General features: G+C 35.9%; 1 protein-coding gene across 3 annotated transcripts in view; it reads right to left on the bottom strand.

The window, feature by feature from the left end:
* The window catches only part of ankfn1a (ankyrin repeat and fibronectin type III domain containing 1a), a 79,334-nt gene extending 55,908 nt beyond the window's left edge, over positions 1 to 23,426 (bottom strand). For 2 of the 3 annotated variants that reach the window (XM_079852114.1, XM_079852116.1), the window contains exons 1-5: positions 22,912 to 23,426; positions 21,684 to 21,808; positions 21,351 to 21,524; positions 18,737 to 18,969; positions 6,763 to 6,986 (exon numbers count right to left, since the gene is read on the bottom strand). In XM_079852114.1, coding sequence (XP_079708240.1) covers positions 6,763 to 6,986; positions 18,737 to 18,969; positions 21,351 to 21,524; positions 21,684 to 21,808; positions 22,912 to 23,064 — 909 coding nt within the window. In that variant the 5' untranslated portion in view covers positions 23,065 to 23,426. The remainder of the gene's footprint in view (positions 1 to 6,762; positions 6,987 to 18,736; positions 18,970 to 21,350; positions 21,525 to 21,683; positions 21,809 to 22,911) is intronic. The other variant, XM_079852115.1, reaches the window with a different exon arrangement.
* Between the last annotated feature and the right edge of the window lie 207 nt (positions 23,427 to 23,633).

The following is a 23,633-nucleotide window of genomic DNA, read 5'->3' as shown; positions in this document are numbered from 1 at the left end:
AATGATGTTCTTTTGTCTAAAGATTTTGAATAGATTACCCAGTGATGCCAAAAGCGTTAACACATGAGATTTATCTCTGAAGAAACCATTCCTGGCAGCCAGTTGTTGGAATGATTGCTTTTATAAGCTTCTGGACCTTCTATCACATTACACTGTACGCTCTGAGCACCTTGAGCTAAAAGACTTTAACCTCAGACCAGCACTAACCAAGCACCATGGTAACATGTTTAACCAAGGGCAATAAATTGCTGCATCGGTCTGTAGCATCCAACGTATCTTTTGTCAGATTTTTCTCTGCAATACGCAGCAGGGTTCAAAAGAGTCAGAGAGTGCATTGGAAATCTAAGATCTAAATATTATTTAAACCTGCTAAACAGATTTTTTGGGGGGTGGGGTGGGGGGTTAAGAATTTAAAACAGAAACGCTCATGAAGAAAATGATTTGAAATATTTATGATTCTGTATTATTACTAGGTCAATAAGAAAATAAGCACATTTATGACAGCGACGTTGAGTTTTGAAGTGGTTTACAAATTAATTAATTACGACAGACGATAGATAGACAGATAGACAGATTGATAGATAGATAGATAGATAGATAGACATGCTGGATATCTAAAATTCTCATTAACTGAGTTGTATAGTTGGTTTTCCTTATGGATTCAGTACAGATCATCATCTATCTGTTGATTCATACTTTCTTACGTCAGAATATCAAGCCTTGAACAATAACACAGCCACAGGCATAGAAAAAAATCTTCTAGCCTAGTGATTGACATAACCTGGCAACATAATTGCACAAAAAAGTGCTGGAGACGGCCTTCCAGACTAGCTTTCAGGTACATTTCGATTTTAAAGGCTTTACTATTCACCATAACAAAGGAGCTCTCCACTGACATTTTCCATGCAGTCATGCCTGAGCTGTGAGCAGGGAAAAATTCTGGAATATCTGTGTAACTGTGTTTTCTACTGCCATAGGACTATAAAGTTTGACAACTCATCCAGAAGCATTCTGGGAATGAAAAAACGGAACTTAGGTTGTGGACTGGGGACACACTTTTTTTTTTTTTTTTTTTTTTTTACATATTCATCACTTCTCAGAAATCCTTCTCTTTGGAAATGGCCCAAGAATTAAAATGCACTGCTTTATCATGCCATGCGAGGTAAAAAAAAAAAAAAAAAAACACCTGGATGACATAAAAATTCTGCCCATGGTTTGAAAACAGAAAAAGCATAACTATCATATTTTTGGTCACAGAGCAATTTCGTGGAACAATTGTTAAGAAATTATAAGAGAGCTAGGAATGTAAGAAGAATAAAATTTATGCTAAACTAGTAGGAAATTATCTCCAGCTGGACTGTAAATTCCCACTCAATCTTCATAACAAATGCAGATTATCAATGGGCCTTGAGCCCTATTATTTTGTTAGCCAGGGTGGAGGGAAGAGTGCACACAAAACTGAAAACGCTGTTATTATTTACTCAGCCTCATGTCGTTCCAAACCCACAAAGACAAAAGCAGACATTTTTGTAAAAAAAAACTTTGCATAACTCTTGCCATAAGGATTCTAGGGACTTTTGTCTTTCAAAATTAAAAAAGGACCATTATTGTACACTCTTAAAAATAAATAAAGGTGCTTAATTGGCATCTAGCTTCAAGAAGAACCTTTAACATCCATTAAACTTTTCCATTCCACAAAAGGTTCTTTATAATGGAAAAAGATTCTTTCGATTTTTTTTTTTAAATGTTCTTCACACTAAGAAAAAAATGGTTATTTTAAATAAATAGTTCACTGTTTCAAACCTGTATGAATTTCTTTCTTCTGCTGAACACAAAAGAAGATATTTTGAAGAATGTCGGTAACCAAACAGTATATGGACTGTTATTATATATGGACATAGTATTTTTTCCAACTATGGAAGTCAATGAGGCACAAAATGAGGCACTTTATACCTGTGATTTCCCTGCTGACCAGGTAGTAAACCCCTACCTGGTCAGCAGGGAAATCACAGGTATAAAGTGCCTCATTTTGATCAAAATGAAGCAGTATCATAGACTGTCTCATTACAGTGACAGGGCCGCGGGAAGAGGTTTTAGGTTGGGGGTGCTGATTTTTTTTGGGGGGAGGGGGGGGGATAGGGGCGTCACCCCTTTCGAATAAGAAACAATATCAAGACTGTAAAACTCCTCAAAAAACGCGCACATGCTCAAACCTGACTGCACATCACATTTTTGACTTTATTGATTCTGCTTTTATTCCGGAGTCCCTTTTATTTTATTGCTCCGGAGTCGCATATCAGTTAAAAAATGTGACACGAGGAAGAAAAAAACATATAGGCCTATAGCCTAAGTCGCACTGGACTAAGTCGTATTTTTTTTAGAAATTTATTTCACACACACACAAAAAAAATATATTACAGACAGTTCTCCGTTACGGACGTGAGCGCTCTAAAGCGGCACTAAAAGAATGTTTTAAAACTTTCACAGAGACCTCAAACTGAAAGCACAAAGCCTGTCTTTAAATTTAATTTCGTTTTGTATTAATTGTATCTTAATTTGAATCGATGATTCATCAACCAATTGTCTGGATTTAATAAATAAGAAGTAAATATAGGCTATTAGAAAATAGATAATCAGGACACGGAGGCGCTGGCGAACCTGGAGCTCGTCTCATAAATGAACCGAAACTCAGCGTAGGCCTATAATAGGTAGCCTATTGCCTCACAGACCTGAGACATATAGATAGCTTGAAATGTCTACTTTTAAGCAGAACAATTCAAAACGAAAGAAAACAGACTGCGCTGCTTATGTAATTCGTATGAAATGTGCATTTCTCTCTGGCGCTGCGAAGATCGCGAGTCGTCAACTTAATTTGTCTAGCCGACACTGGCATAAAAAATAACTGTTTTATTAGTAAACAATTAAAATGTCTCCTGCTATATTTTACATATTTGCCTGTTCCTTACAAAACACTGACAGTGGGGTTTTTGACTGGGGTTTTTTTTTTTTTTTTTTTGAGCAGCTGCGGCAAATTCTTTCGACACACACACACACACAATATTACGTAACACTCTGCGCTTATGTTTTAAAAAGATAATTTAACTTATAAATAACAATTTTTAAATAGCCCACTTAAAGTGTTTATTACAAATAAATGACTAAATGCTAACAATTAATACATTTTAATGAACAAACATATGCGTTGCATTTACAATTGCAACAAGTGCTGCAGCACCCCCAGCACCCCCACTTCACGCGGCCCTGTACAGTGATGTTTGTCACTGCATTAATGAGTAATTCTGGAATCTTCTCAACACAGATTTGCTACCATAAATATACAAAAAAGATCTGGAGCTGGAATTTGAGATTCTGAATGTTTTTTTTGAGGGGCTTGTCATCAGTGACAAACAGCAACAGCGGCAATGTTCCCTACCACACACAGCGCTCAGACACACACACTGTACTTCTCTATTGCTTTTCCATTGCTATATCTATCCCAATGAAATTACAAAATATTGAAAACACTGATATAAATCCACTGACGTATGATTCACTTTTGGTTTATTAAAACAAAATCTTACGTTAGGCCGGATTACAACCCCAAACTCTTCATATTTTTTATGGTAATATTGTCTACAGACCTGATCTCTCGAGAAATACATTACATTTATGTAAAATTCAACCAATATACAATACACTATTTATCAAACACAGGTCCCACTGTCTCTAGCACTTTTTCCCAAATACTTTTAATTTTTAATGTGTCCCCTCACAAAGACCATTGTGAATACCAAGCTCAAATATAAAGGCCATCTTGAAACCAATTATATAAACTGCAGTGCGCACAAGATGATATCAGTGGTAGGCCATTATTCTTTCGCCAACATTTGTTTAATTACATCTCCTGAGATCTAAATGAACTCGTTAAAGAAATGCAAGCCAAACTAACCACGCTAGAAAACAATTATAATCAATTACGATCAAGTACTGGATGTCTGTTTTCCACTGAACGACACAAAAAAGCAAGGAAAATATCTGCATGTTATGCAAATCAAAAATTCTCTAAGTTACCAAGGTGTCTACACAATTGTGCCTTACTGCACTTTTAAAACATTACGTAATCTGACTTTGAAGAATCCAACTTCATTCATTCATTGCTATGGAAACATTGGTGACAGAATGAAACCTGAACTGATGGGTGTCTGTGTGTGTCACATATCCAACTGAACCATATCAAGTTCCTTTACTGTTCCCCAACAACAGATTCCTGTGGTGTTCTGGCTACCACAGCTAGACATTATTTTCACATTATGAGCTTGCATCTACTCATACCATCTGCTTCGATGCATTCACAGCATTTCCACACACCATTCTGATATTCAACACAGTTTACATGAAAAAGGATCTGATACCTCACAATATTTATATACAGTGTTTATAGCAGTGTTACTGCTCAATTGCATTTTGAAATCTATTTAATTATTTTTCCCTGATATTTCCTTCCTGACATCAGCATACTAATTTCTGGATAATTTGTGTTTATATTTGACTGAACAATGTTGGGGAGTGACACGACATGTTTTTCGGTGGAGCCTACCTGGTGGCAGAAAATGAAAATTCCCCAATGGAAATCTATAGAAGCCATGGAAAAAATTATTTAAATGGTAATTTCACGTTTGTTTCTCACAATTCTGACTTTTTTCTCACAATTCTAAGTTTATATATCCCAATTTTGAGAAGAGATAATCAGAATTTCGAGATAAAACTTTTTTTTCTCAGAATTGATATAAACTCACGTTTACATGTTTACATTGCATGTTATAAAATCCAAAATGGGAAATATAAACCTTTTTTTTTTTTTATGTAAAATGTTATATGTTTAAATATAGAGTGCAACAGATGGGTTCTGGTCTGGAAGTAAAAAGTCCATTAATTTTCTCCATAGAGAAACTGACTTTGAACGATAATTTATAAACCTTTAAAGACAGACCCACTGTGTGCTACTACGAGGTTGTTAATCCATGGTCCTCAGGTATGGTATTACATCAGCCTCCATTATTTCAGCTTATTATTAAAATAATTATGTTTAACAGTTGAAAAACTACATTACCCATGATGCTGTACAGAAAATTCCACCAATCATAGTTGAAAAAAGCAACACGCATCGAAATTGCTCTTTAACTCCGCCCACTCCCATGAAGCAATGCGAATAATGTAACTAAACACTCTCAAAATCCTTAAATCTTTGTGTATATATGCATATTTTGCAGTAAACTTAAGGTATATTGTTTATATAAAAATCAACATTTGTAAATTAGTAGTTTTATATTTCTCCATAATTTTTTATTTGATTATGCTGCTCTCAATGCATCATGGGATTGTAGTTCTTTCCATCACTAAAGTACACAGTCTTGTAGTACCTTTGTCTTTTGCCCGATTTTCAAAAACGTTTTGCTTCAAATCAGTTTGTAGTGTTGTGATTCACCTTGTAGCTGATTGGCTTGGTTCGTGGCTTCTAACTCTTTAACAAAGACTTTTTTATAATCCCTATGGGAAAAATGAATGTCAAAAATGAGGGGGGGGGGGGGGGGGGATGTTAAACTCTATGGCATCTAAAGCAGCGTTGATAAGTCAGATTATTTTTAGTGAATCAGTTTGTTCAAACAATTTGGGTATATGAGCCAGTTCAAAAAATATTTTTATATTTAATTGATTACAAATATGGTACATTATGATAAACAGAAAAAAACAGTTAAATAAAAACATTAAATTGTTTACAAAAATCAGTTAAAAAAATGATTCACCTTTTCACGTGACACATTTTACGTTTTATTTGTAAAGCAAAATATTGAAAGTACTCCTGTGATTTACTGTTGTGTTCACCTTGATTATGATGCATCTAATTATATTAGATACATTTATCTGTTTGGTGATATCTTGGTGGTTTTTATATTTTAATACGTCACATAGCCCCTGAGGGGTCCTACTTTTAATAGATGCATCCTGATCAAAATGACTTTTTTTCCATTTTATAGATGGTACGTTATCAGTAAACGACTCAAACTTGAAATCCTTGATGCTGCATTTTCAACATGTTAATTAGGTTTAAATAAGGTAAGGTTTAGTTTAAACCATTCGTTCTGGAGAAGTTCGAAATGCACAGATCTCATAGTTATTCATGGCCATGATCATTTGAGGCCAGCACATAAAAGCATATGTACATTACGAACGCTTCTTTATCTATCCCCTCTTAACATATATACATTTATATATAATTTTCACAGAGCTGCACAGAATCAGCTTTTCAACAAAGGCAAATGTATGCAGATCGAATTCATGTTCTGCAAAAGTCCCTAATGTAAGGTTACAAGGCAATGCGTCCTCAAAGCACTGACTCACTGGTGTAGGATGACAGATGAGTGTTCGCTGAATAGAAAGCCATGATCAAACTCCAGGATGAATTCTGGGCAAGCATGCCTCATTTTTGAACGGTTACACAACTGAACGTCTATGAAGAACCTCATAAAAATAACAGCAGCTGTGAAACTGTCAAAACACTGTATGTGCTACATCAATACCCACCTACAAAGGTGGACAAAACTAAGAGTTGTCCTTAAACACAAGAATATGCGCAAGTAAACAAACAAGACATTGCAATAAACAAGCAACGAAGGGCACACCTGTAACTTTGACCAATGTGGAATTCCCTATAGAGTCTGTATCTGACCTCTATTTGACAGCGATATGAGACACACCACTCACATTGATGTTCCTGAGTTTCTTCTTGCCCCTCTCTAGTCGACTGAGGAGTCTGTGATGTTCACTAGGAGTTTGCTGGAGAAGGCGGTCATCGACGGATATGGTCTTCCTAAGAGCCACTCTATCCCCCCAAAGCTCTGGGACACGGCTCTCTGAATTCCGAGGGAAGCGCTTCACTTCCGACAGTGGCGACGTCTCCCCTCGGTCACGGTCACGCAACACTGACCCTGAAAGAGAGAAACAGACACCTCAGGTGATAACTGACACCCAGAGAGAAAGAAAACACTGGAGAATGTGAGCAGGACCAAAACCTCTCCTCACAAAAACACACATCTTGAAGAGATTGTTGTTTTTTAAATATAGGATTCATACACTCCAAAAAAATATTTAGGCCTAAATTTAAGATTTATGTATTTTGATTGCATATAACATTTCAATCAGTTTGGATTACACATATAAACAAACTAATAAATTTAATGCGATGCACATTTGTCAGTCATACATACGATAGATGAAACATGAAAGAAACAGGATTTCTGTAATACTACTAATAATAAACTGAATGTGTTTTCCAATAACCAGGTTTATATATTTATCATCAATAAATCCAATTTCTTTCAATCTAATACATTTTAACTAATTGAATATTGCTTGTTCCACAGCTAGCCATATGTTTATACTTTTTAACTGAATAAATGTTTTTGTTTTCGCAATGAACACATTTATGCTGATTCTAAGCTATTTTTAATAAATTAATTAAATTAAAATCAATAGATGCAAATAGCTAATAATAAACTATGCTGTGATTTTCAAGTCCAGAAATCTTGCCTGCATCATTTACAGTATGTATGACAAATATGCATAAGTTTATTAGTTTATGTTAAAACTCTGTAATCCAAAAGGATGAAAAATTTCTATGCAGTTCACATACATAATCATAAATGTAAAATGTTCATTTAAATGTAATTTAAACAAAAAATGTAGTGTAGAAAACAAGGGAAGTACAAATTTGGTACAGTATGAATAAGAAAAAGGAATAAATATTATGACTAGTCAATTCTAACCACTTTGCAATAGCATATTTTAAATAGCCCATCCTTTCACTTCCTCTCAATTCTCATTTGAACTGCTCTAATTAAACTTCCCACTGCTTCTCTGGTGAGTCATGTTTATAACAATTTCACCGTAATGAACAAAGCATAAAAAAGACCAACTATTGTACCACACAGAAGAATACAATTTGTCAGTTAAATGGCTGAAAATTCACCTCAGGCAACATTAAACTGTAAAGTATAAAAGTATCTTGAAGATCTAATAGAGCTGCTCTTGTAAACTGGAGGTTTATAATGTAAACACACACACGTGCACCGTATGCCACTAGGATTGTAAGCGGGGTGTTTGGTTTCTCTGTACCATCAGCTGGTGGGCAGCAGTTCTGGCTCTTTATCCGCTGAGCTACTGCATGGTTCTGCCTACTCCACTTACAATTAAAACTGCATGAAGACGTCGCTGTTATCGTCTTCGCCTCAGAGACTGTTGTGAAGAGAACCTCCTCTGAAGCAGAGGTCAAATAAACATTTATGAATTTGGTGTTTTAGCTAATCCACTACGTTTTGCATAAAATTGTAATGGTGTCCTGACAAAACCCTAACCATTTTGATAACCAAGCTCAGATATATGCTAATTTGTGAAAACAATCATCAATTTGCATGAACGCGCTGCACGCAGATTATATCAGTGGTGAGTTATTTCTGCAGCACTTGTTTAATGACAAGATAAAGATGTACGGAGAAGTCCCAAAGGAAAATACACAAGCCAAACTGAACAACAAAAAATACACTGATGTATCAGATAGTAACACTTTGATATACAAGTGTTATTTCAATGTTATTTTATGCCCCAGGGGTTGACAAATTTATTATGATAATTTTTTGTTATATAAAGGATTAAAAGATTTTTCCTACTTTTCAAATTCAATTTGATGTGTATATTTGTAATCTTCTTTATTAGAACTATTATTTTTAATCTTAAAGGTGCACACTGTATCACAATTATCGAAATATCGCACATTTACATATTTACAATGGATTGCGATATCTGAACGATTTAAGGCTACTTCAAAACAAAGTTTTAGGTCAACACATATAGCAGAGAAACGACTGTTACTTACGTGTGACTTGCTTGACGTTAAAAAGAGTTATTAAAGCTACACTGTGTAGGATTTTCTCCCATCTAGCGGTGAAATCGTTTATGACTACCAACTGAATATTACTTTCTAGCCCCTCCCATTCCGAGGGCGTTTTAACTCCTACGGTTCAAATCTGCCGGCAGTCACGATTAGTCTCCCCTCGCATTCGTCACGGTGCCACTGAGTGTAAAAACGCGAAAGGCGAAGCTTGAATTTCCAGGTATGTCCCTCTTTGGCTAATGTATTTTCAAGATGGAGGCGCAACATGGCTGCCGCCATTCGAGCGAGTCGCTCGTATGTATTCTAAATGGCAGATTCTACGCTTACGAGAATACTTGATTAGTTGGTAGAAGTAATAACACATTAATGCGCACATAACATTTTGAAAGAACAAAGTGTTTTTTGCTAAGAATCAACTTAAAAAATTACACAGTGTAGCTTTAAGCGCAATAAGCTGCAGAAATTAACTCCAACGCACCCAAAGCGCGCGCACAGAAAGACGCCTCTCAGACAGTGTGCGATCCCGAATTCAGTTCTCTTTCACAGCTTATTGCATTTGAATGGTCAAATACATACAGTTATGTCAACATGCCTGTGTTGGCGAGTATTCATGTAAACACAGTTGGTTATGTCTTAAGTGAACGTAAACAGTTGAGAAAGAAATCGGATTTGAAGCATTAGGTCTTAAAGTGACAGCAGCCTAATACAGTATATACTCATCTGCGCCCCCCACTGCCAGCCATTGTGAGTTTGTGAAATTGCATGTAATTACTTGTACTTTAGATATATAAAATGCTAGCAAGACAAATGAGTCCATTAAACATTCCCTAAATGTTTAAAATGTCATTTTCTCCACATAATGGTATTAAATTCAACATACTGTAATGTGAGATTTGGTCAAAATATCTTTGTGTAGATACATGTTGTTGTTTTTTCAACAACGTGCCGGTACTTGAAGGGAAATAAAACATTCAATAATGACATTACATTATTACCATATTCATGTACCCCTGTATTTACATGGCACTCCAAGGTTCTTCAAACAATACCCTAGTATTACCATGTTCCAGAAAACCATGGTAGTACAAGTATAATGGTATTTTAATGCTGAACAGCCAAGATGAATGAGCCACAGCAGAAAATAATCACAGTCAATTCCCAGACCAATTTTCTGTGTGTTCCATTGAGAAATTCACAAAAACAAAAATCCAATGAAAACCTCAGCATATTATGCCATTTGAGGATTCTCATGAGTTACCCAGGTGTCAGCCCAAGTGTGGATTGCACGCTACAGGCTTAAACTCTTATGTTATCTCACTTGTCAAATACACAGACCTTAACTTTGTTAGCTCATCGCTATGGAAACGATGCATGGTGACTGTAGCAGAATGAAACCTGAACTGATGGGTGTCTGTGTGTGTGTCACGTATCCAACTGAACCATATCAAGTTCCTTCAACTGGTCCCTGATGACAGATTCCATGTGGTGTTCTGGCTACCACAGCTAGACATTATTTTCACATCATGAGCTTGCATCTACTCATACCATCTGCTTTGATGCGTTCCCAGCATTTCCACACACCATATTGATATCTGACATGCAAACTACATTATTAAAACAATATATTATATTGCCAACTGATCCTGTTTGTTGCACCCAGATATTCATACCTCTGTTAGTAGTTGAATCTTTATATGTTTACTCAATATTAAGCTTTCTAGGTCACACTGATGAGTCACCAACACAGTAAAGAGGTTTGAGATTTAATCCCAACAGTCTGATGTCAGCATTGATTTATAACCGAGCATCTCTGTGTTGTGTGAAGCTGTTATATCACATCACCTGCAGCGACACTATCCGTAAACCCTCCTACAGCTTGAGTGAGATTCCAGGGCTGAGCGCACTTAAAAATCGAATGAGCCTGAGAAAAATGGTTTTACAAATGACCCCACTTTAAAGTCAAATAAGTGATTAAAACACAAATTATATGAGTGATCCAATTTGTCCAATTACCCTTTTTCGTTTGAAAATCATCTACGGATGGACACAAGGACGTCGGCGTGATGATGAAGCCCTGCGGCTGTCTATCAAGCGAGGTCGAGAGTAAAGCATTCGATAAGTGTAATTTAACACCAAGTCCAACTAAATTAAAGACGTGAGAAGAATCTTAAGACCTTAAAACAAACACAGCTGGTGCTAATGATCCCAGTTTCCATGACAACGGTTTGGGATCCATCTTCGTCATCCTCAAAAGCAAAGGGTAAAGAGGTGCTGGCTCCAGGGTCACTGGTCTGTTCATTCATCGGGAAGGCCATACTTCTTGACAAAAGACACACAGCATGTCATCGGGTGTCATTAGAGGAGGACGACCCATCTATATTAACTATTCAAGGAAAGCTTAAGCAACATATTTGCTGATAATGTACAGGCTAGTAGGGAGATTTAATTACATTGCTACTGTACAGGATTAAAGACCCCCTGTGGTGAAAATCAAGTGTATATTATGTTATGATGAAGTTTCTATGATGTTCAAAGCGTTTCTAAGGATGCTGGTTTTAAGAAGGCAGCTGACTGATTCTGAGACGGCGAACAAGAACAGGTTTGTGTAACATTAGCAACACTTTATTAGCTGTTTGATAACGTAGTCAAGCCGAATGCTAATCATATTATTTACCGTTATGCGTCCGGCGTTGTAGAGAGCGATACATGCCATTGTATGAGTGAGTGGAGGCGGGGCTCATTTGCATATTCATGAATCCGCGTATACTAAATGAAGCAAGGGTGTAGAGTTACATTCAAGCTATTTTAAAGGTGCATTAAGCAACTTTTCATGTTAAAAATACCCGTTTTTCTAACCCATACATGCTTAAACAATTGCCTGATGGGCTGAATGAGCCCTTCTATGATCACTGCGATTGCCTCTATAATCCTGTACAGTAAAATAAATAAGAGGGATTCGGGACGGAATCGACTGGGCGTGACGTCATGCGCGTTCACGCTCACCTGGTTATGTCTGGCAGGTTTGTGTATTCGCCGCCATTATCCGCATCAGCGAAGACAACTCGAGCGACTTTTGCAAAAGTAGAAGATGGATTCAAAGAGACCGGCTTCTAGTTCATCCCAAACCCCAACGCAAACTCCATGTAACCGCGTGCACAACTCTGGTTGCAGTTTCGTGTGTCGCCAGAAGGGGGCATAGTTCTGCAAAAACTCAGAGACTTGCGCAATGCACCTTTAAGGCATGAATAAAAAAAAATCACAGGGAAAAAACTTTTAAATATGCCATTTTGGTGATCAAAGATGAGTTATAAGGGATACAATTATTGACTACAGTGGGACGTTAAGTAGTAATCATGAAAAAAAATTACATTTATTTGCAATTAATTATTATTTTTTCTTATTTTACTTCATAAAAATAAAAATACTTCTTAATTAAAATATATATATACTGAGAGAAATCTGAGAGCTTTCTGTCCCTCCATTGACCGTCTACGCAACTACCACTTTTAAGGCCCAGAAATGTAAAGGCATCATAAAAAAAAATCCATGTGACCTCAATTTTATGAGAGCTTTGTTTGCGCAAAAAAACAACATAATTTACCACTTTATTTACAAAATATGAATCTCCAACACGCGTTCTTGAGAGCACCACGACGCATGCATGTTGTGATGATGCAAGAGCAGATGTTGTTCCATGAACACGCGTTGGAGATTAATATTTTGTAAATAAATTGGTAAATTACTTTTATGATGCCTTTGCTACCTTTCTGGGCCTTGAAAGTGGTAGTTGCGTAGGCTGTCAATGGAGGGACATATCTCTCAGATTTCATTAAAAAATGAATTTGTGTTTCTAAGATGAACAAAAATCTTAAAGGGGTGGTATAATGCCCTTTTCACAAGATGTAAAATCAGTCTCTGATGTCCCCAGAGTGTGTATGTGAAGTTTTAGCTCAAAATACCCCACATATATTTTTATATAGCATGTTAAAGTTGTCACTTTTTGAGGGTGAGCAAAAACACACCGTTTTTGTGTCTGTCCCTTTAAATGCAAATGAGCTGCTGCTCCCAGCACAGGGGGCGGAGCTTCAAGAGGTTGTGTCCTTTTACCTCACACAGACACACACTGAACATTTCAAAAACCTTAGCCTTTTATGTTCAAACCGGATTCAGACAATGATGGAGAGACTCAAGATGAAGTGACAACATGTAGAAGCAACAGGACATTTCTGAATGGTTAGTTGATGAGTTTATGTAGCTGATGTGTCTATCTTCTAGTCATTGATTAGCATATTCTGTCATGATAATCTATAAATCGTGTTCCAGGGGCGGGGTTTATGGAAATTCTAGGGTTGGTGATGTCACTAACCCGGGAGGAAGCTTGTGTAGTCCCTACCAACCGTTTGTTGTAGTCTTTAAAAAGCAATTTCTTTAAAAGCAAATATCTCCCTTTGCTTTGAACTTTGAGTGTCGTAACTTTGCAGATGTTGTTTATGCTCAAAGTATGCTCTTTATGCAGTGAAATCATAATCAACCACCCCTTTTAAGGGTTTGGAACGGCATGAGGGTGAGTAAATGATGACAGAATTTTCATTATTGGGTGAACTAACATTTAAAATGAAAATTATGCAAAGAAGTAATATCTGTAAAAAAAATAAAAAAAATTAAAAGCATCAAAAGCCCGACACAACAACATTTGCTCAACCAATAACATGAGTTTGGAGGCTGGATTATATGTATGACAGACCAATGACAGATGGGGGAGTGTGTGGTCATTATTTTTGTAATCTGTATGGTGATATTAATTAAACAAGAATTACACACTGCAGCTTTAAAATATGTGGTATAGATAAATAAATCCATTAGCAAAAATAACCACATCAGGAACAAAGTGAACAGCCTGATCTTCTGTAATGGTGATGTTCATCCGCAACACCAGTGCAAATCATCAGACATTAAACACAAAGTGGCTCCAATCTGGTTTAATGCTGAAACATGGCTGTGAGGTTAATCACCAACAGTTTGAATGACAACTGACATTTTAAGGGAAAAGGAACAAAGGCTTGGGAACAGAATGACCGAGCTTCTACTGCCCTACAGCACGTCCTGTTCAGAAATTACGGAATTAAATTCAATAGGGTTGAGAAACAGAAATAAGTAAATCCTTTACACCTCAATCCTCTCTTCTGTTCATTTCTGTGTACAAGCTCAAATGCAATAGTGACCTCTACTGGACGACTGGAGTAGTGGATGAATTAGAAAATGCACTGCTCACAAAAATATTATCAAAGTGCATCAATTAATCTTAAAAATTATATCAGAGACTAAATTCATTATGTCTTGCTACTTAAAAGCAACATTAAGATAAAGATTAAAAATGCAAAGAACACATTAAAATGATTATAAACAACTTATTTATTAGTAAGAAGAATAAATAGTTTCAATTAAATTACAGATATCTAATTTGTAAGAAAATAATTTAAATTACATAATATAAATCTGTATTATATGTCATTTGATTTAAAGTGTAAAATGTACCATTAATGTAATTTGATTTTAATTAAAAATTACAAGATTGGGGTCTGAATTTTCAGCATCATTACTTTAGTGTCACATGATCCTTCAGAAATCAGACTAATAGTAACATTACTTATTATTATCAATGCTGGAAACAGGTCTGATTAATGTTTTTGTGGAAACCGTGATCTTTATGTTTCAGGATACTTTGATGAATAAAAAATAATGCATCCCTGAATAAAAGCATTAATTTATATCAATTAATATAAATAAATAAAAAACTTAGTGACCCCCAAACTTTTGAACAGTAGCGTACATAATTTGATTTAACTTAGAGAATGAGTGTTTTTGTGTAATTTCTTTTACACCAACAAAAAATGTAATTTAAATAGTAAAATGTACATTTTACAGAAATGTACATTTTTATTACATAATCAGAGATTTTTCAAACTAAAGTAATGCCAACAAAACAATGAATAAAAAGACAAATGAGTGAACAGTTCTCAACCAAACAGTTGATGGACCCCATTGACTTCCATGGTAAAAATACTATGGAAGTCAATGGGGTCCATCAACTGTCTGGTTACCGACATTCTTCAAAATATCTTCCTTTGTGTTCAACAGAAGAAAGAAATTCACACAGGTTTGAAACAACTCGAGGGTGAGTAAATCATGACAGAATTTTCATTTTGAAGTGAACTAATCCTTTAACTGCTTTTACCCAGACAACCCTTTTAGCCTATAATTTCCGGCTTGTGCCATTTACCAGTTCCCTGTACATAGGGGTTATCTAACACTGATTGTATCATTTAGTACATTAAGGCTCACGTCCCCAGGTAAAAAACAGAGGACTCGGAGGCTGAAAACAATCCTCCAACAGCACTCATTCTATTACACGGGATGGTGTCATTAAACAGAAGATAACACCCAGCACCCATTGGAGCTCTTTGGATAAAATATTGATTCTGACGCCACAGCTGACATCAATATGTGCACTGAACACTTCTGTGGAAACAATTCCAGAATCCCTAGAGGGGGATCACATCAACACCACTTTCCTTTTCATTCCTTTCACTTTTAGCCTAAAGGTGAATCTAGGTATGGAAAACACAGTGACTTTACCAAACCAAACAAAGGTGTGGAAAACACTATCGTTGTTTACCATCATGCTTACAATGGCATGGCTAGGCTGATGTTTTGCAAATCTTTGAATCTGATAAAGATTCAACTAAAAAAAAAGTCTCCTGTGCTTAAGTACACTGCGTCAAACTGACATTTGATCACATATACTGTATGTTCAGAATGAATAGTATGTAAAAGAGTAAACTACTCTTCAAAAGTTTGGGTTCAGTAAGATTTTTTAACCTTAATGTTTTTGAAAGAAATCTCTATTGCTCACTAAAGCTCAAAATACAGTAAAAATAGTAATATTGTGAAATATTAATACAATTTAAAATAACTACTTTCAATTTTTAATAGATTTTAAAATGTAATTTATTCCTGAGATGCAAAGCTGTGAAATATTAATCTTCGGTCTTCAGTGTCACATGATCCTTCAGAAATCATTCTAATATGCTGATTTGCTGCTAAAGATACTGTTATTAATGTTGAAAACAGTTGTGCTATTTAATCTTTTTGTGGAAACCATGACACATTTTTTTCAGGATTCATTGATGAACACAAAGTAAAAAAATAAAAACAGCATTTATTTGAAATAGAAAACTTTTGTAACACTATAAATGCCTTTACTGTCACTTTTGATCAATTTACTGCATCCTTGCCAAATTAAAATATCAATTTCTTTCACTAAAATAATCTTAGGGCCAGTTCATTCCACGGACGAGAACTATAATGATAATGATAAAGATATATAGTTTTAAAAATCGTTCTCATTATTAAATAATAAGAGTTCCCACCACAGCTATAACGATAACGGCACAGAGAAACAATATCGTTGAAATCACTTTCAGAATGATTTTATCCAACTGATGAACGATAAAAACATTGACAGCCAATCAGAATCCATCCTGCTGTAATGAGCTCGAGCTTTTATAGCGGCAGACAAGCACGCGCTTAGAATAAACAGAGCGATATCATCTGATGGTGTGGACGCTAATATAGTTATCGTTACGGACCTTAACTGACACCAAACTTTTAGTAGTGTACACAGTATGCAATGATAAATGTTGTAAACAGTATACACTACGCTGTTGCCATAATATTGTCACACTATGCACAACATGTTTCCATTTACCACCTCTGAAAAACTCTCATTTAAAATGTTTATCCACCTTATATACAATATTTTAAATCCACCATGGATATAAAATACATTTATTTTCCATTTTATTGTAAATTTGTTACGTATTGTTACAGTCCGAACCCCCCGGACTGTAACATACTATGAAACTTTTCATACTAGAAATATAGTGAGTGCATTGTATCGAGGGATACAGTGTTCCCCACAGTGTTCTTAAATTATTGTAGATTATCTGGGTATTCCATACATGCATAACATTAGTATATGTGTATAAATACTGCACATTCACACTATTTACTGCAACAATAGTAAGAGTATGCTAGCATTCTGAACACAGCCTCATACACTCTAAAAGTGATAGTTTAATTTTGTCATTATTAACTCACCCTCATCTCATTCCATGGAATATAGCACATGAGTTGTGTGGACTTCTTTTATGATACTTTTATGCAGCTATATCCATACATATAGAAATAAAGTCAGGATTGGAACAACACGAGGGTGAGTAAATGATGACAGAATTAACATGGCGAACAAACTCTTTAACAATCTTCCAAGAGCACCCTCCACTGTTTACATACCAGTCATACGCTCTTCCAGAGATAGGCAGAGCTGTTTCCTGCCATTCTGTGCCACCCCTAAAGATAGTGATAATACTCTTTTGAAGGGTAGGTGGGGTTGGAGGGTGACTTCTTCATCTCTAGGTACCAGAAAATGTTGGTTTCCCTGACAAGTCCTTGTAAAATAAATTGCTCATTATGTCATCCGTAAGGTTCACCACTACTATTGCAACAGCATTAATGAACATCGCCCGCAGGGCAGTGCCACAAATAAACCTGCAATTAGGAGTCATTTCCACATACAACAAAAACGCTAATGACAGAGTCACCTCTGGCGATCGGCAGCATAGCAGCATGAACTCCAAGATGAGCTTGGTTAAAACACATACAGTGTTCTGTAGGATATCCTCATTATTTACAAATGTGCAACTTAATTGCTGTGTCTCATCTCTTTTTGTTTCAATATAAATGTGTTTTGTAGTAAGTATTGTAAAATTTATGCTATTATATAAAATAGCATAACATGTCTAAAGATTTGCAGCAACCCAGCTAACTTTTACACGTTACCACATGTACTTACTATAGTAATAACAGTCAAATAAATTATGCATAATTACAAGTAACTAACCCTAAACTAAACCCTAACCCTAGCCGTAACTCTATAGTAAGTACATGTAGTCAATTAATATCACTTATACTTATTTGAGTAAGTACAATGTAACTATGTCACCTTAAAATTAAATAAAATTGTTAATAAAATTGTTTGTTCAAAGTTATCTGGTATTTAATAACGTTATTAAAAAACGTGTTCATGAAACGTTGAGGAAGTATCATCCCCATGTTTGCAAAAAATTATCAAATTGAATGTTCCAAGAAAAAAAAAAACTGGATGTTCAGGGAACATTCAGAAATAAAGTTCTCTATGTGAACGTTAGCAAAACGTTCTTAGAATATTTTTTTGTTAGTTGGGAATACATTTGCATTTTATTTACCTAGTTTTCACAGCATCATCATTTACTATTGGTAATTGCTACAAAACACACTGAGAGTATCATTCCCGGCAGAAGCAATTAGCTAGATTACTCAAGTCATTAATTTTGCAGAGAACCTTTGCCCTCGAATTTCACAAATATGTGTGTCAAACTGTGCAAATTGCTCGATGAAATTGGATGTAACAGGCAATCAAGCAAATAAAAACAAACAGCACCGCAAGCAATGCTTGGCGAAACGTAGAAAACGAGACTAGAAATCAATCCATTCAAGACCTCCAAATGTGGTTCCAACTCAAATATAGAAGTTCAAACACTGAAACACTACACGTATATATTTGACTCGCTCAAAGAAGTTTCGAACCACAGCACTGGCACAATCATACATATAGAGAGCCAAAAGAGTTTTGGAGAAGAGGTGGTATCTGAAACTATGATGAATGGATGCAGTTTGTGATTGGCATACCTGATGCGTCCCAGTGCAGTCCTCCGGGGCTGGCTGCCAGGCGCCGCCGTTTCCTCACGCTCACGCCGCCATGACAGGAGTCTCTGGTGGGCTTGGGCAGGGGAGTTGAGGTGGTCCGCAGGGGCGATGAGGAGTGAGGGGAGGCTGGAACTGGCAGGAGCGGAGAGGGTGGCAATAGATGGGTTTTCCTCTCCTGGCACTGGCTCAGATGACTAGACTCGTTCTCCGGGGGCCTGTGGAACGAAAGAGATTTCATTTCTGCTGTCACTCCACTATAATTAGCTGTCATAGCGTGATGTTTTCATGATCACAATTGAGCTCCCCCGTACCGAACAGCGTGTCATACCGGCAGTGAAAAACGCAGGTTTTTCCATAACAATCAACGCTGAGAAAATTACAGCTTTAGCTGGATGTCAGGAAGAATCAGGGAATTAAACGTGTGAGAACAAAATGTTGGAATATTTTAAAAAGATTATATTATAGACATCAAGCGGTATAGGCAACACAATTTAATTCTTAGTTTGAAAACAATCTATTCTAAAAAATAGAACTAAATTTGGAAGATAAAATATATATCAATGCAATAATACATTTAGTGGAAGCCTCAATAAAATAATAAATAATTATAAAAAATAAACAAACACCTTTTTTCTGTTTAGGAATATACAGTACCTGGAATCTTGAAGGGTATAGCTTTGGCTTTTTCTTGATCCTCTCGTGTGAGATCCTGATTTTTTTCTTCTAAACAAAAACTCAACAATCCGTTCCATTGCAAGCATGATGCCCTCATGCACTTCTTCTCTTCACGTAAAACAAGTTATTAAAGATTTTCCATTCGATTCCGTATGAGCCATGAGCAGCATATTAAATTTGAATGCACCTGCAAGATCTAACGCCACCGTCTTTGCCCAGGACTTCCCGTTGCTAAAGCCTTTTTATAGTCAAATCAACAGCGTAATCGCTCTAGGGTAAAAAGAAGGCCCCTGGTTAAAAAAAAAAAAAACACTAAAAAAGAAGCAGCCCAACCAGCGTTCAGCGCCCGGCATTAATATTAAATTGCACCTTCAGCTAAAGTGTGCCAGCCGCACACACAAAAGCCATATCAGTCTGTCAAGAGTCAAGTGTAGCGCATATCTGATGGTAGAGTTGGCTATGTTGCTTTTGTGAGGCTTGATTAACTGTAGCAAGTTAAGAGAGGTTTCCAGTGAATGCTTTGTTTCCACTGAGAGATGTAATAACACCATCGCAGTATGGAGCCTGGCTTTTTGTTTTTAATAAATGGCTCTGCTTAGGCTTATGAATGTAGCCTGATTACATAAAGTTGGATGGCAGGGTGTTTCTTCTACCCCAGGCAGGATAAAAGCAATATTAACTGGTCTTAGTCATTGTATGCACTGCATTTTTGTGCCTAGTTTGTAGCGTATGGTTTTGGGTGTTCTGATGATTCAGTTTTTGTTGAGACTAGTGCTGCATAAAAGGTAGCTGAGAAGACATGATTGGTTTTGATTGGCTATTGAAACCTCAAGAGCCACAGTGATTCAACATGTAGTAGGTTGGCTGGTACTGTCAGTGTAATTCTCTCTTGTCTGCACAGCTCTTAGTTTCGATATGCATTCAAAAGCGTGTATAAAGAAAACAAGCATGTTTAATAGGACTCTCAAAAGTAATCAGATGTTGTTAAATATGGAGTGAAATGTTTATTGAGAACTAAGAGAACTAAGAGTCATTTAAATGTCAGTCACAATCTGTACAAATTAGTATATACTCGCATATCTTTTTTAAATAAATGGTTTGCAGATGTCTGGCTATGTCAGAGTGTTCTGCTAACAAGAAGGTCCAAACACTGACTTGTGTAAACAATGAATAAACAATGACATCATGTGGTCAATACACGAATTACAGTCTACCAACTGCACTCAGTCAAACATAAAGACATTTATTCTTGAACAGTTGAAAACAAAATGTTTTACTATATATATATATATATATATATATATATATATATATATATATATATATATATATATATATATATATATATATACTTTTTTTTTTCTTTTTTTTTTTTTATGTATATATTGATTTTACATTCATTTGGTAATTCATATTGTAACTATATTTATGATTTTAATGTTCAGTAAGGTTTTTCTTCCTTGATAATTTCCAGCTGACTGTACATTATCTCAGTTATTGCAAGCTGCTTACCAAATAAATAAGCAAAATGGATATTTGAGCTGGAATTATTTGAATATGTAAGAAGAAAGATACCAAAGAATGATACGAGAGGCTTGGATTGTGCAAAATGTGTAGGTAACTGGCTGTCAGTACTCAATTGTACAGTTTAGTGGTCATTAAACACACACAAAAAATAGAATTGCGTATTCCAAAGAGCTGTGTAATAATAAAATAGGTGATTATGTATTTGCATGTCCATAAGATAGTAAAGCAAGACACTGCTAACCAAGCTAACAGTCTAAGCACACAGACATAAGATTTCTGGTTGGATATGAAAATTGTCTTTAACTGAAACGCCTACTCTAAAATGTCATCAAACTGGTCTGTAACAAAGAAGCAGGAACTGGCATGTCTTAAAACTCGCTCACAAACACTTTACCTGGATTCTTTGAATGTGTCTCCATTGTCATTCTCATGGGAGGGATTGTCGTTCTCGTGGGAGGGTGTCAGCATGGAGCAAACTGAATCCCGGCTCCTGGGTAACAAAGTGGAGGGCATACACAGCCATGTCTCCAGATCAGAGAATTTTGAGTAGCTCAGCATCTCTAAAACACTGAAATACAGGAATACAATAATCATTCAGTTTTGCTTAATTAAACCTATAAAACAGAACTAATAATAAAATATTTTTAGTTCCTTATTCTATATATATATATATATATATATATATATATATATATTTTTTTTTTTTTTTTTTTTTTTTTTACAGTACCTGTCCTCTCCCATTCCAGGGATTTCATATTTCTCATTAGCTGTGAGGCAACCATATGGTGTTTGTGATTCCTGTGGAGACAGCAGGCAACTTTTCTCGGTCTCATAAGACATCTTGAGCCATTTCTGGGCACACAAAGAAAATAGTAAAACCTGTTAGTGTACTAGGCTATATGCTTATCATGACAGGTTTTCTTCTACAACCACTAATGAAGCCAAATTACACCAAAGCCAAAATCCACATAGCTAATGTTTTGGACCTGAGGTCACTTCTCAGCACAGGTCCCTGCTGGTGGTGCCAAACAGAGGCTGGATAAATAATCAAGCCCGCACACATTACTAATGCCCATTCAGCATACAGATCTGGCTGACATGTTTTAGCCTTAGTGAGAGCAGGTCTAGTTGTCACATGGTGGAGCTGTCAAACAGGTTATATCCCAGTAACTATGGTTTAAGGCTAAACGTGAATTCTGCCCTATCCTAATATGAAATTAATATTTTAAATATGAAATCATGAACATATAAATGTGTAAATATGACTTAAAATATTACATTATAACAATAAAAACAAAAGAATATTAATCTATGATATGAACCAGATTTAATGCATCATTTCATTTAGCCTACACAACAAAAGCAGCATCAGAGCCGACTATGATACATTTTCTACCAAAACCAAATGATAAAAGAACTTTTACATTTGGCATTTTCCTGTTTTACTGTTTACATTAAAAGGAAACCTTTATGGGTTGTTTAATGGCAGGTTCCATGGTGGCAACTAGTGTGACAGCATTTCCTGCTATTGGGGCATATTGTCACAGGAAAATATTAATAAATGATCAGAAACTTTTTATCCATGGCAGTAACGGTGGGAATGGATTTTAGTAGCCTAGACTTTAATGAGTGACTAAACATGAAGTCGACTTCCAAAGATAAACAATCATGATAAACATTTACTCCCTTAATCACTACAGAAATTACTTTAAACAAATTAGCTTTAGCATAGATGTGGCTCCGAAATAGCTTTAAGATCTTCTCACATTTTTACCATCTCAACACTGTTCATATCCCACATGCATCCATCTTTAATTACTCCTCTTCCCAACACTCCACCTACACTTTGCAAACACTTCAGTTGCGATGTACAGTGTAAAGTTTACACATTTTCACCTCCAGGGCAGACAGCTTCATTGAATATGAATACTCGTTTGGAAAAGGAGGGAATGTACCTCTTTGTTCTCCGGTTCTGGACTCAAGGAACCGCGGCGGATCCTCAGAACATCTGCATCCTCTTCCCGTAAAAACCTGAAACTAGACTCAAAACTTCCCGTTACGTGTCTTCCACTCAGGCGTACTGAAAAGTCGAACTTCTGCGACTGCATGTAGAAAGAAAAGCAAAAGATTTTTTGCAAAACTCACCAAATATGATCTCTGTTCGCCATCAGGAAGTGAAGAAACCCTGTCATCTGCTTCGAAGATACTCTTTCATCTCTGTTCAATAACTATAAACTGTTCCACGGAGTAATGTTTTGATAGCTATGTTTTGCTAACGAGTGTATACATTCCATACATGTATGGACGTAAAAATGTCGATTTTCTTTGAAACCCGTCCTGTTCAGTTTTCTTGTACTTGTCTGTGTAAGATAAGACAGGAAATATTTATGTAGTTATCCTGGAAAATGAGGGACTGCAATTATCTCACATAAACAATTCTTCATCTTCATGTTGATGTAACCAAAGAACATCTCAGCTATTTTCACCAGAGAACATGATGACTATAGCCTCAATTACATAACCTTGCAGTTTTTGTTGCCTATTTATGAAGAATATGTAACACTGTTAATCTATAAATCCACTGTAAAAAAAAAAAAAAAAAAAAGTTGAGTAAACTAAAACGTGCTTGTGGTAACTAAAACTGAATGGTTTTATTAAAGTAAATTTAAGTAAAAAA

The sequence above is a fragment of the Squalius cephalus genome, assembly GCF_949319135.1.
Source record: "Squalius cephalus genome assembly, chromosome: 19".
Classification (NCBI taxonomy): Eukaryota; Metazoa; Chordata; class Actinopteri; order Cypriniformes; family Leuciscidae; genus Squalius; species Squalius cephalus.
Note: the sequence above shows the minus strand (reverse complement) of the source record. Positions and strands in the feature narration are given on the sequence as shown.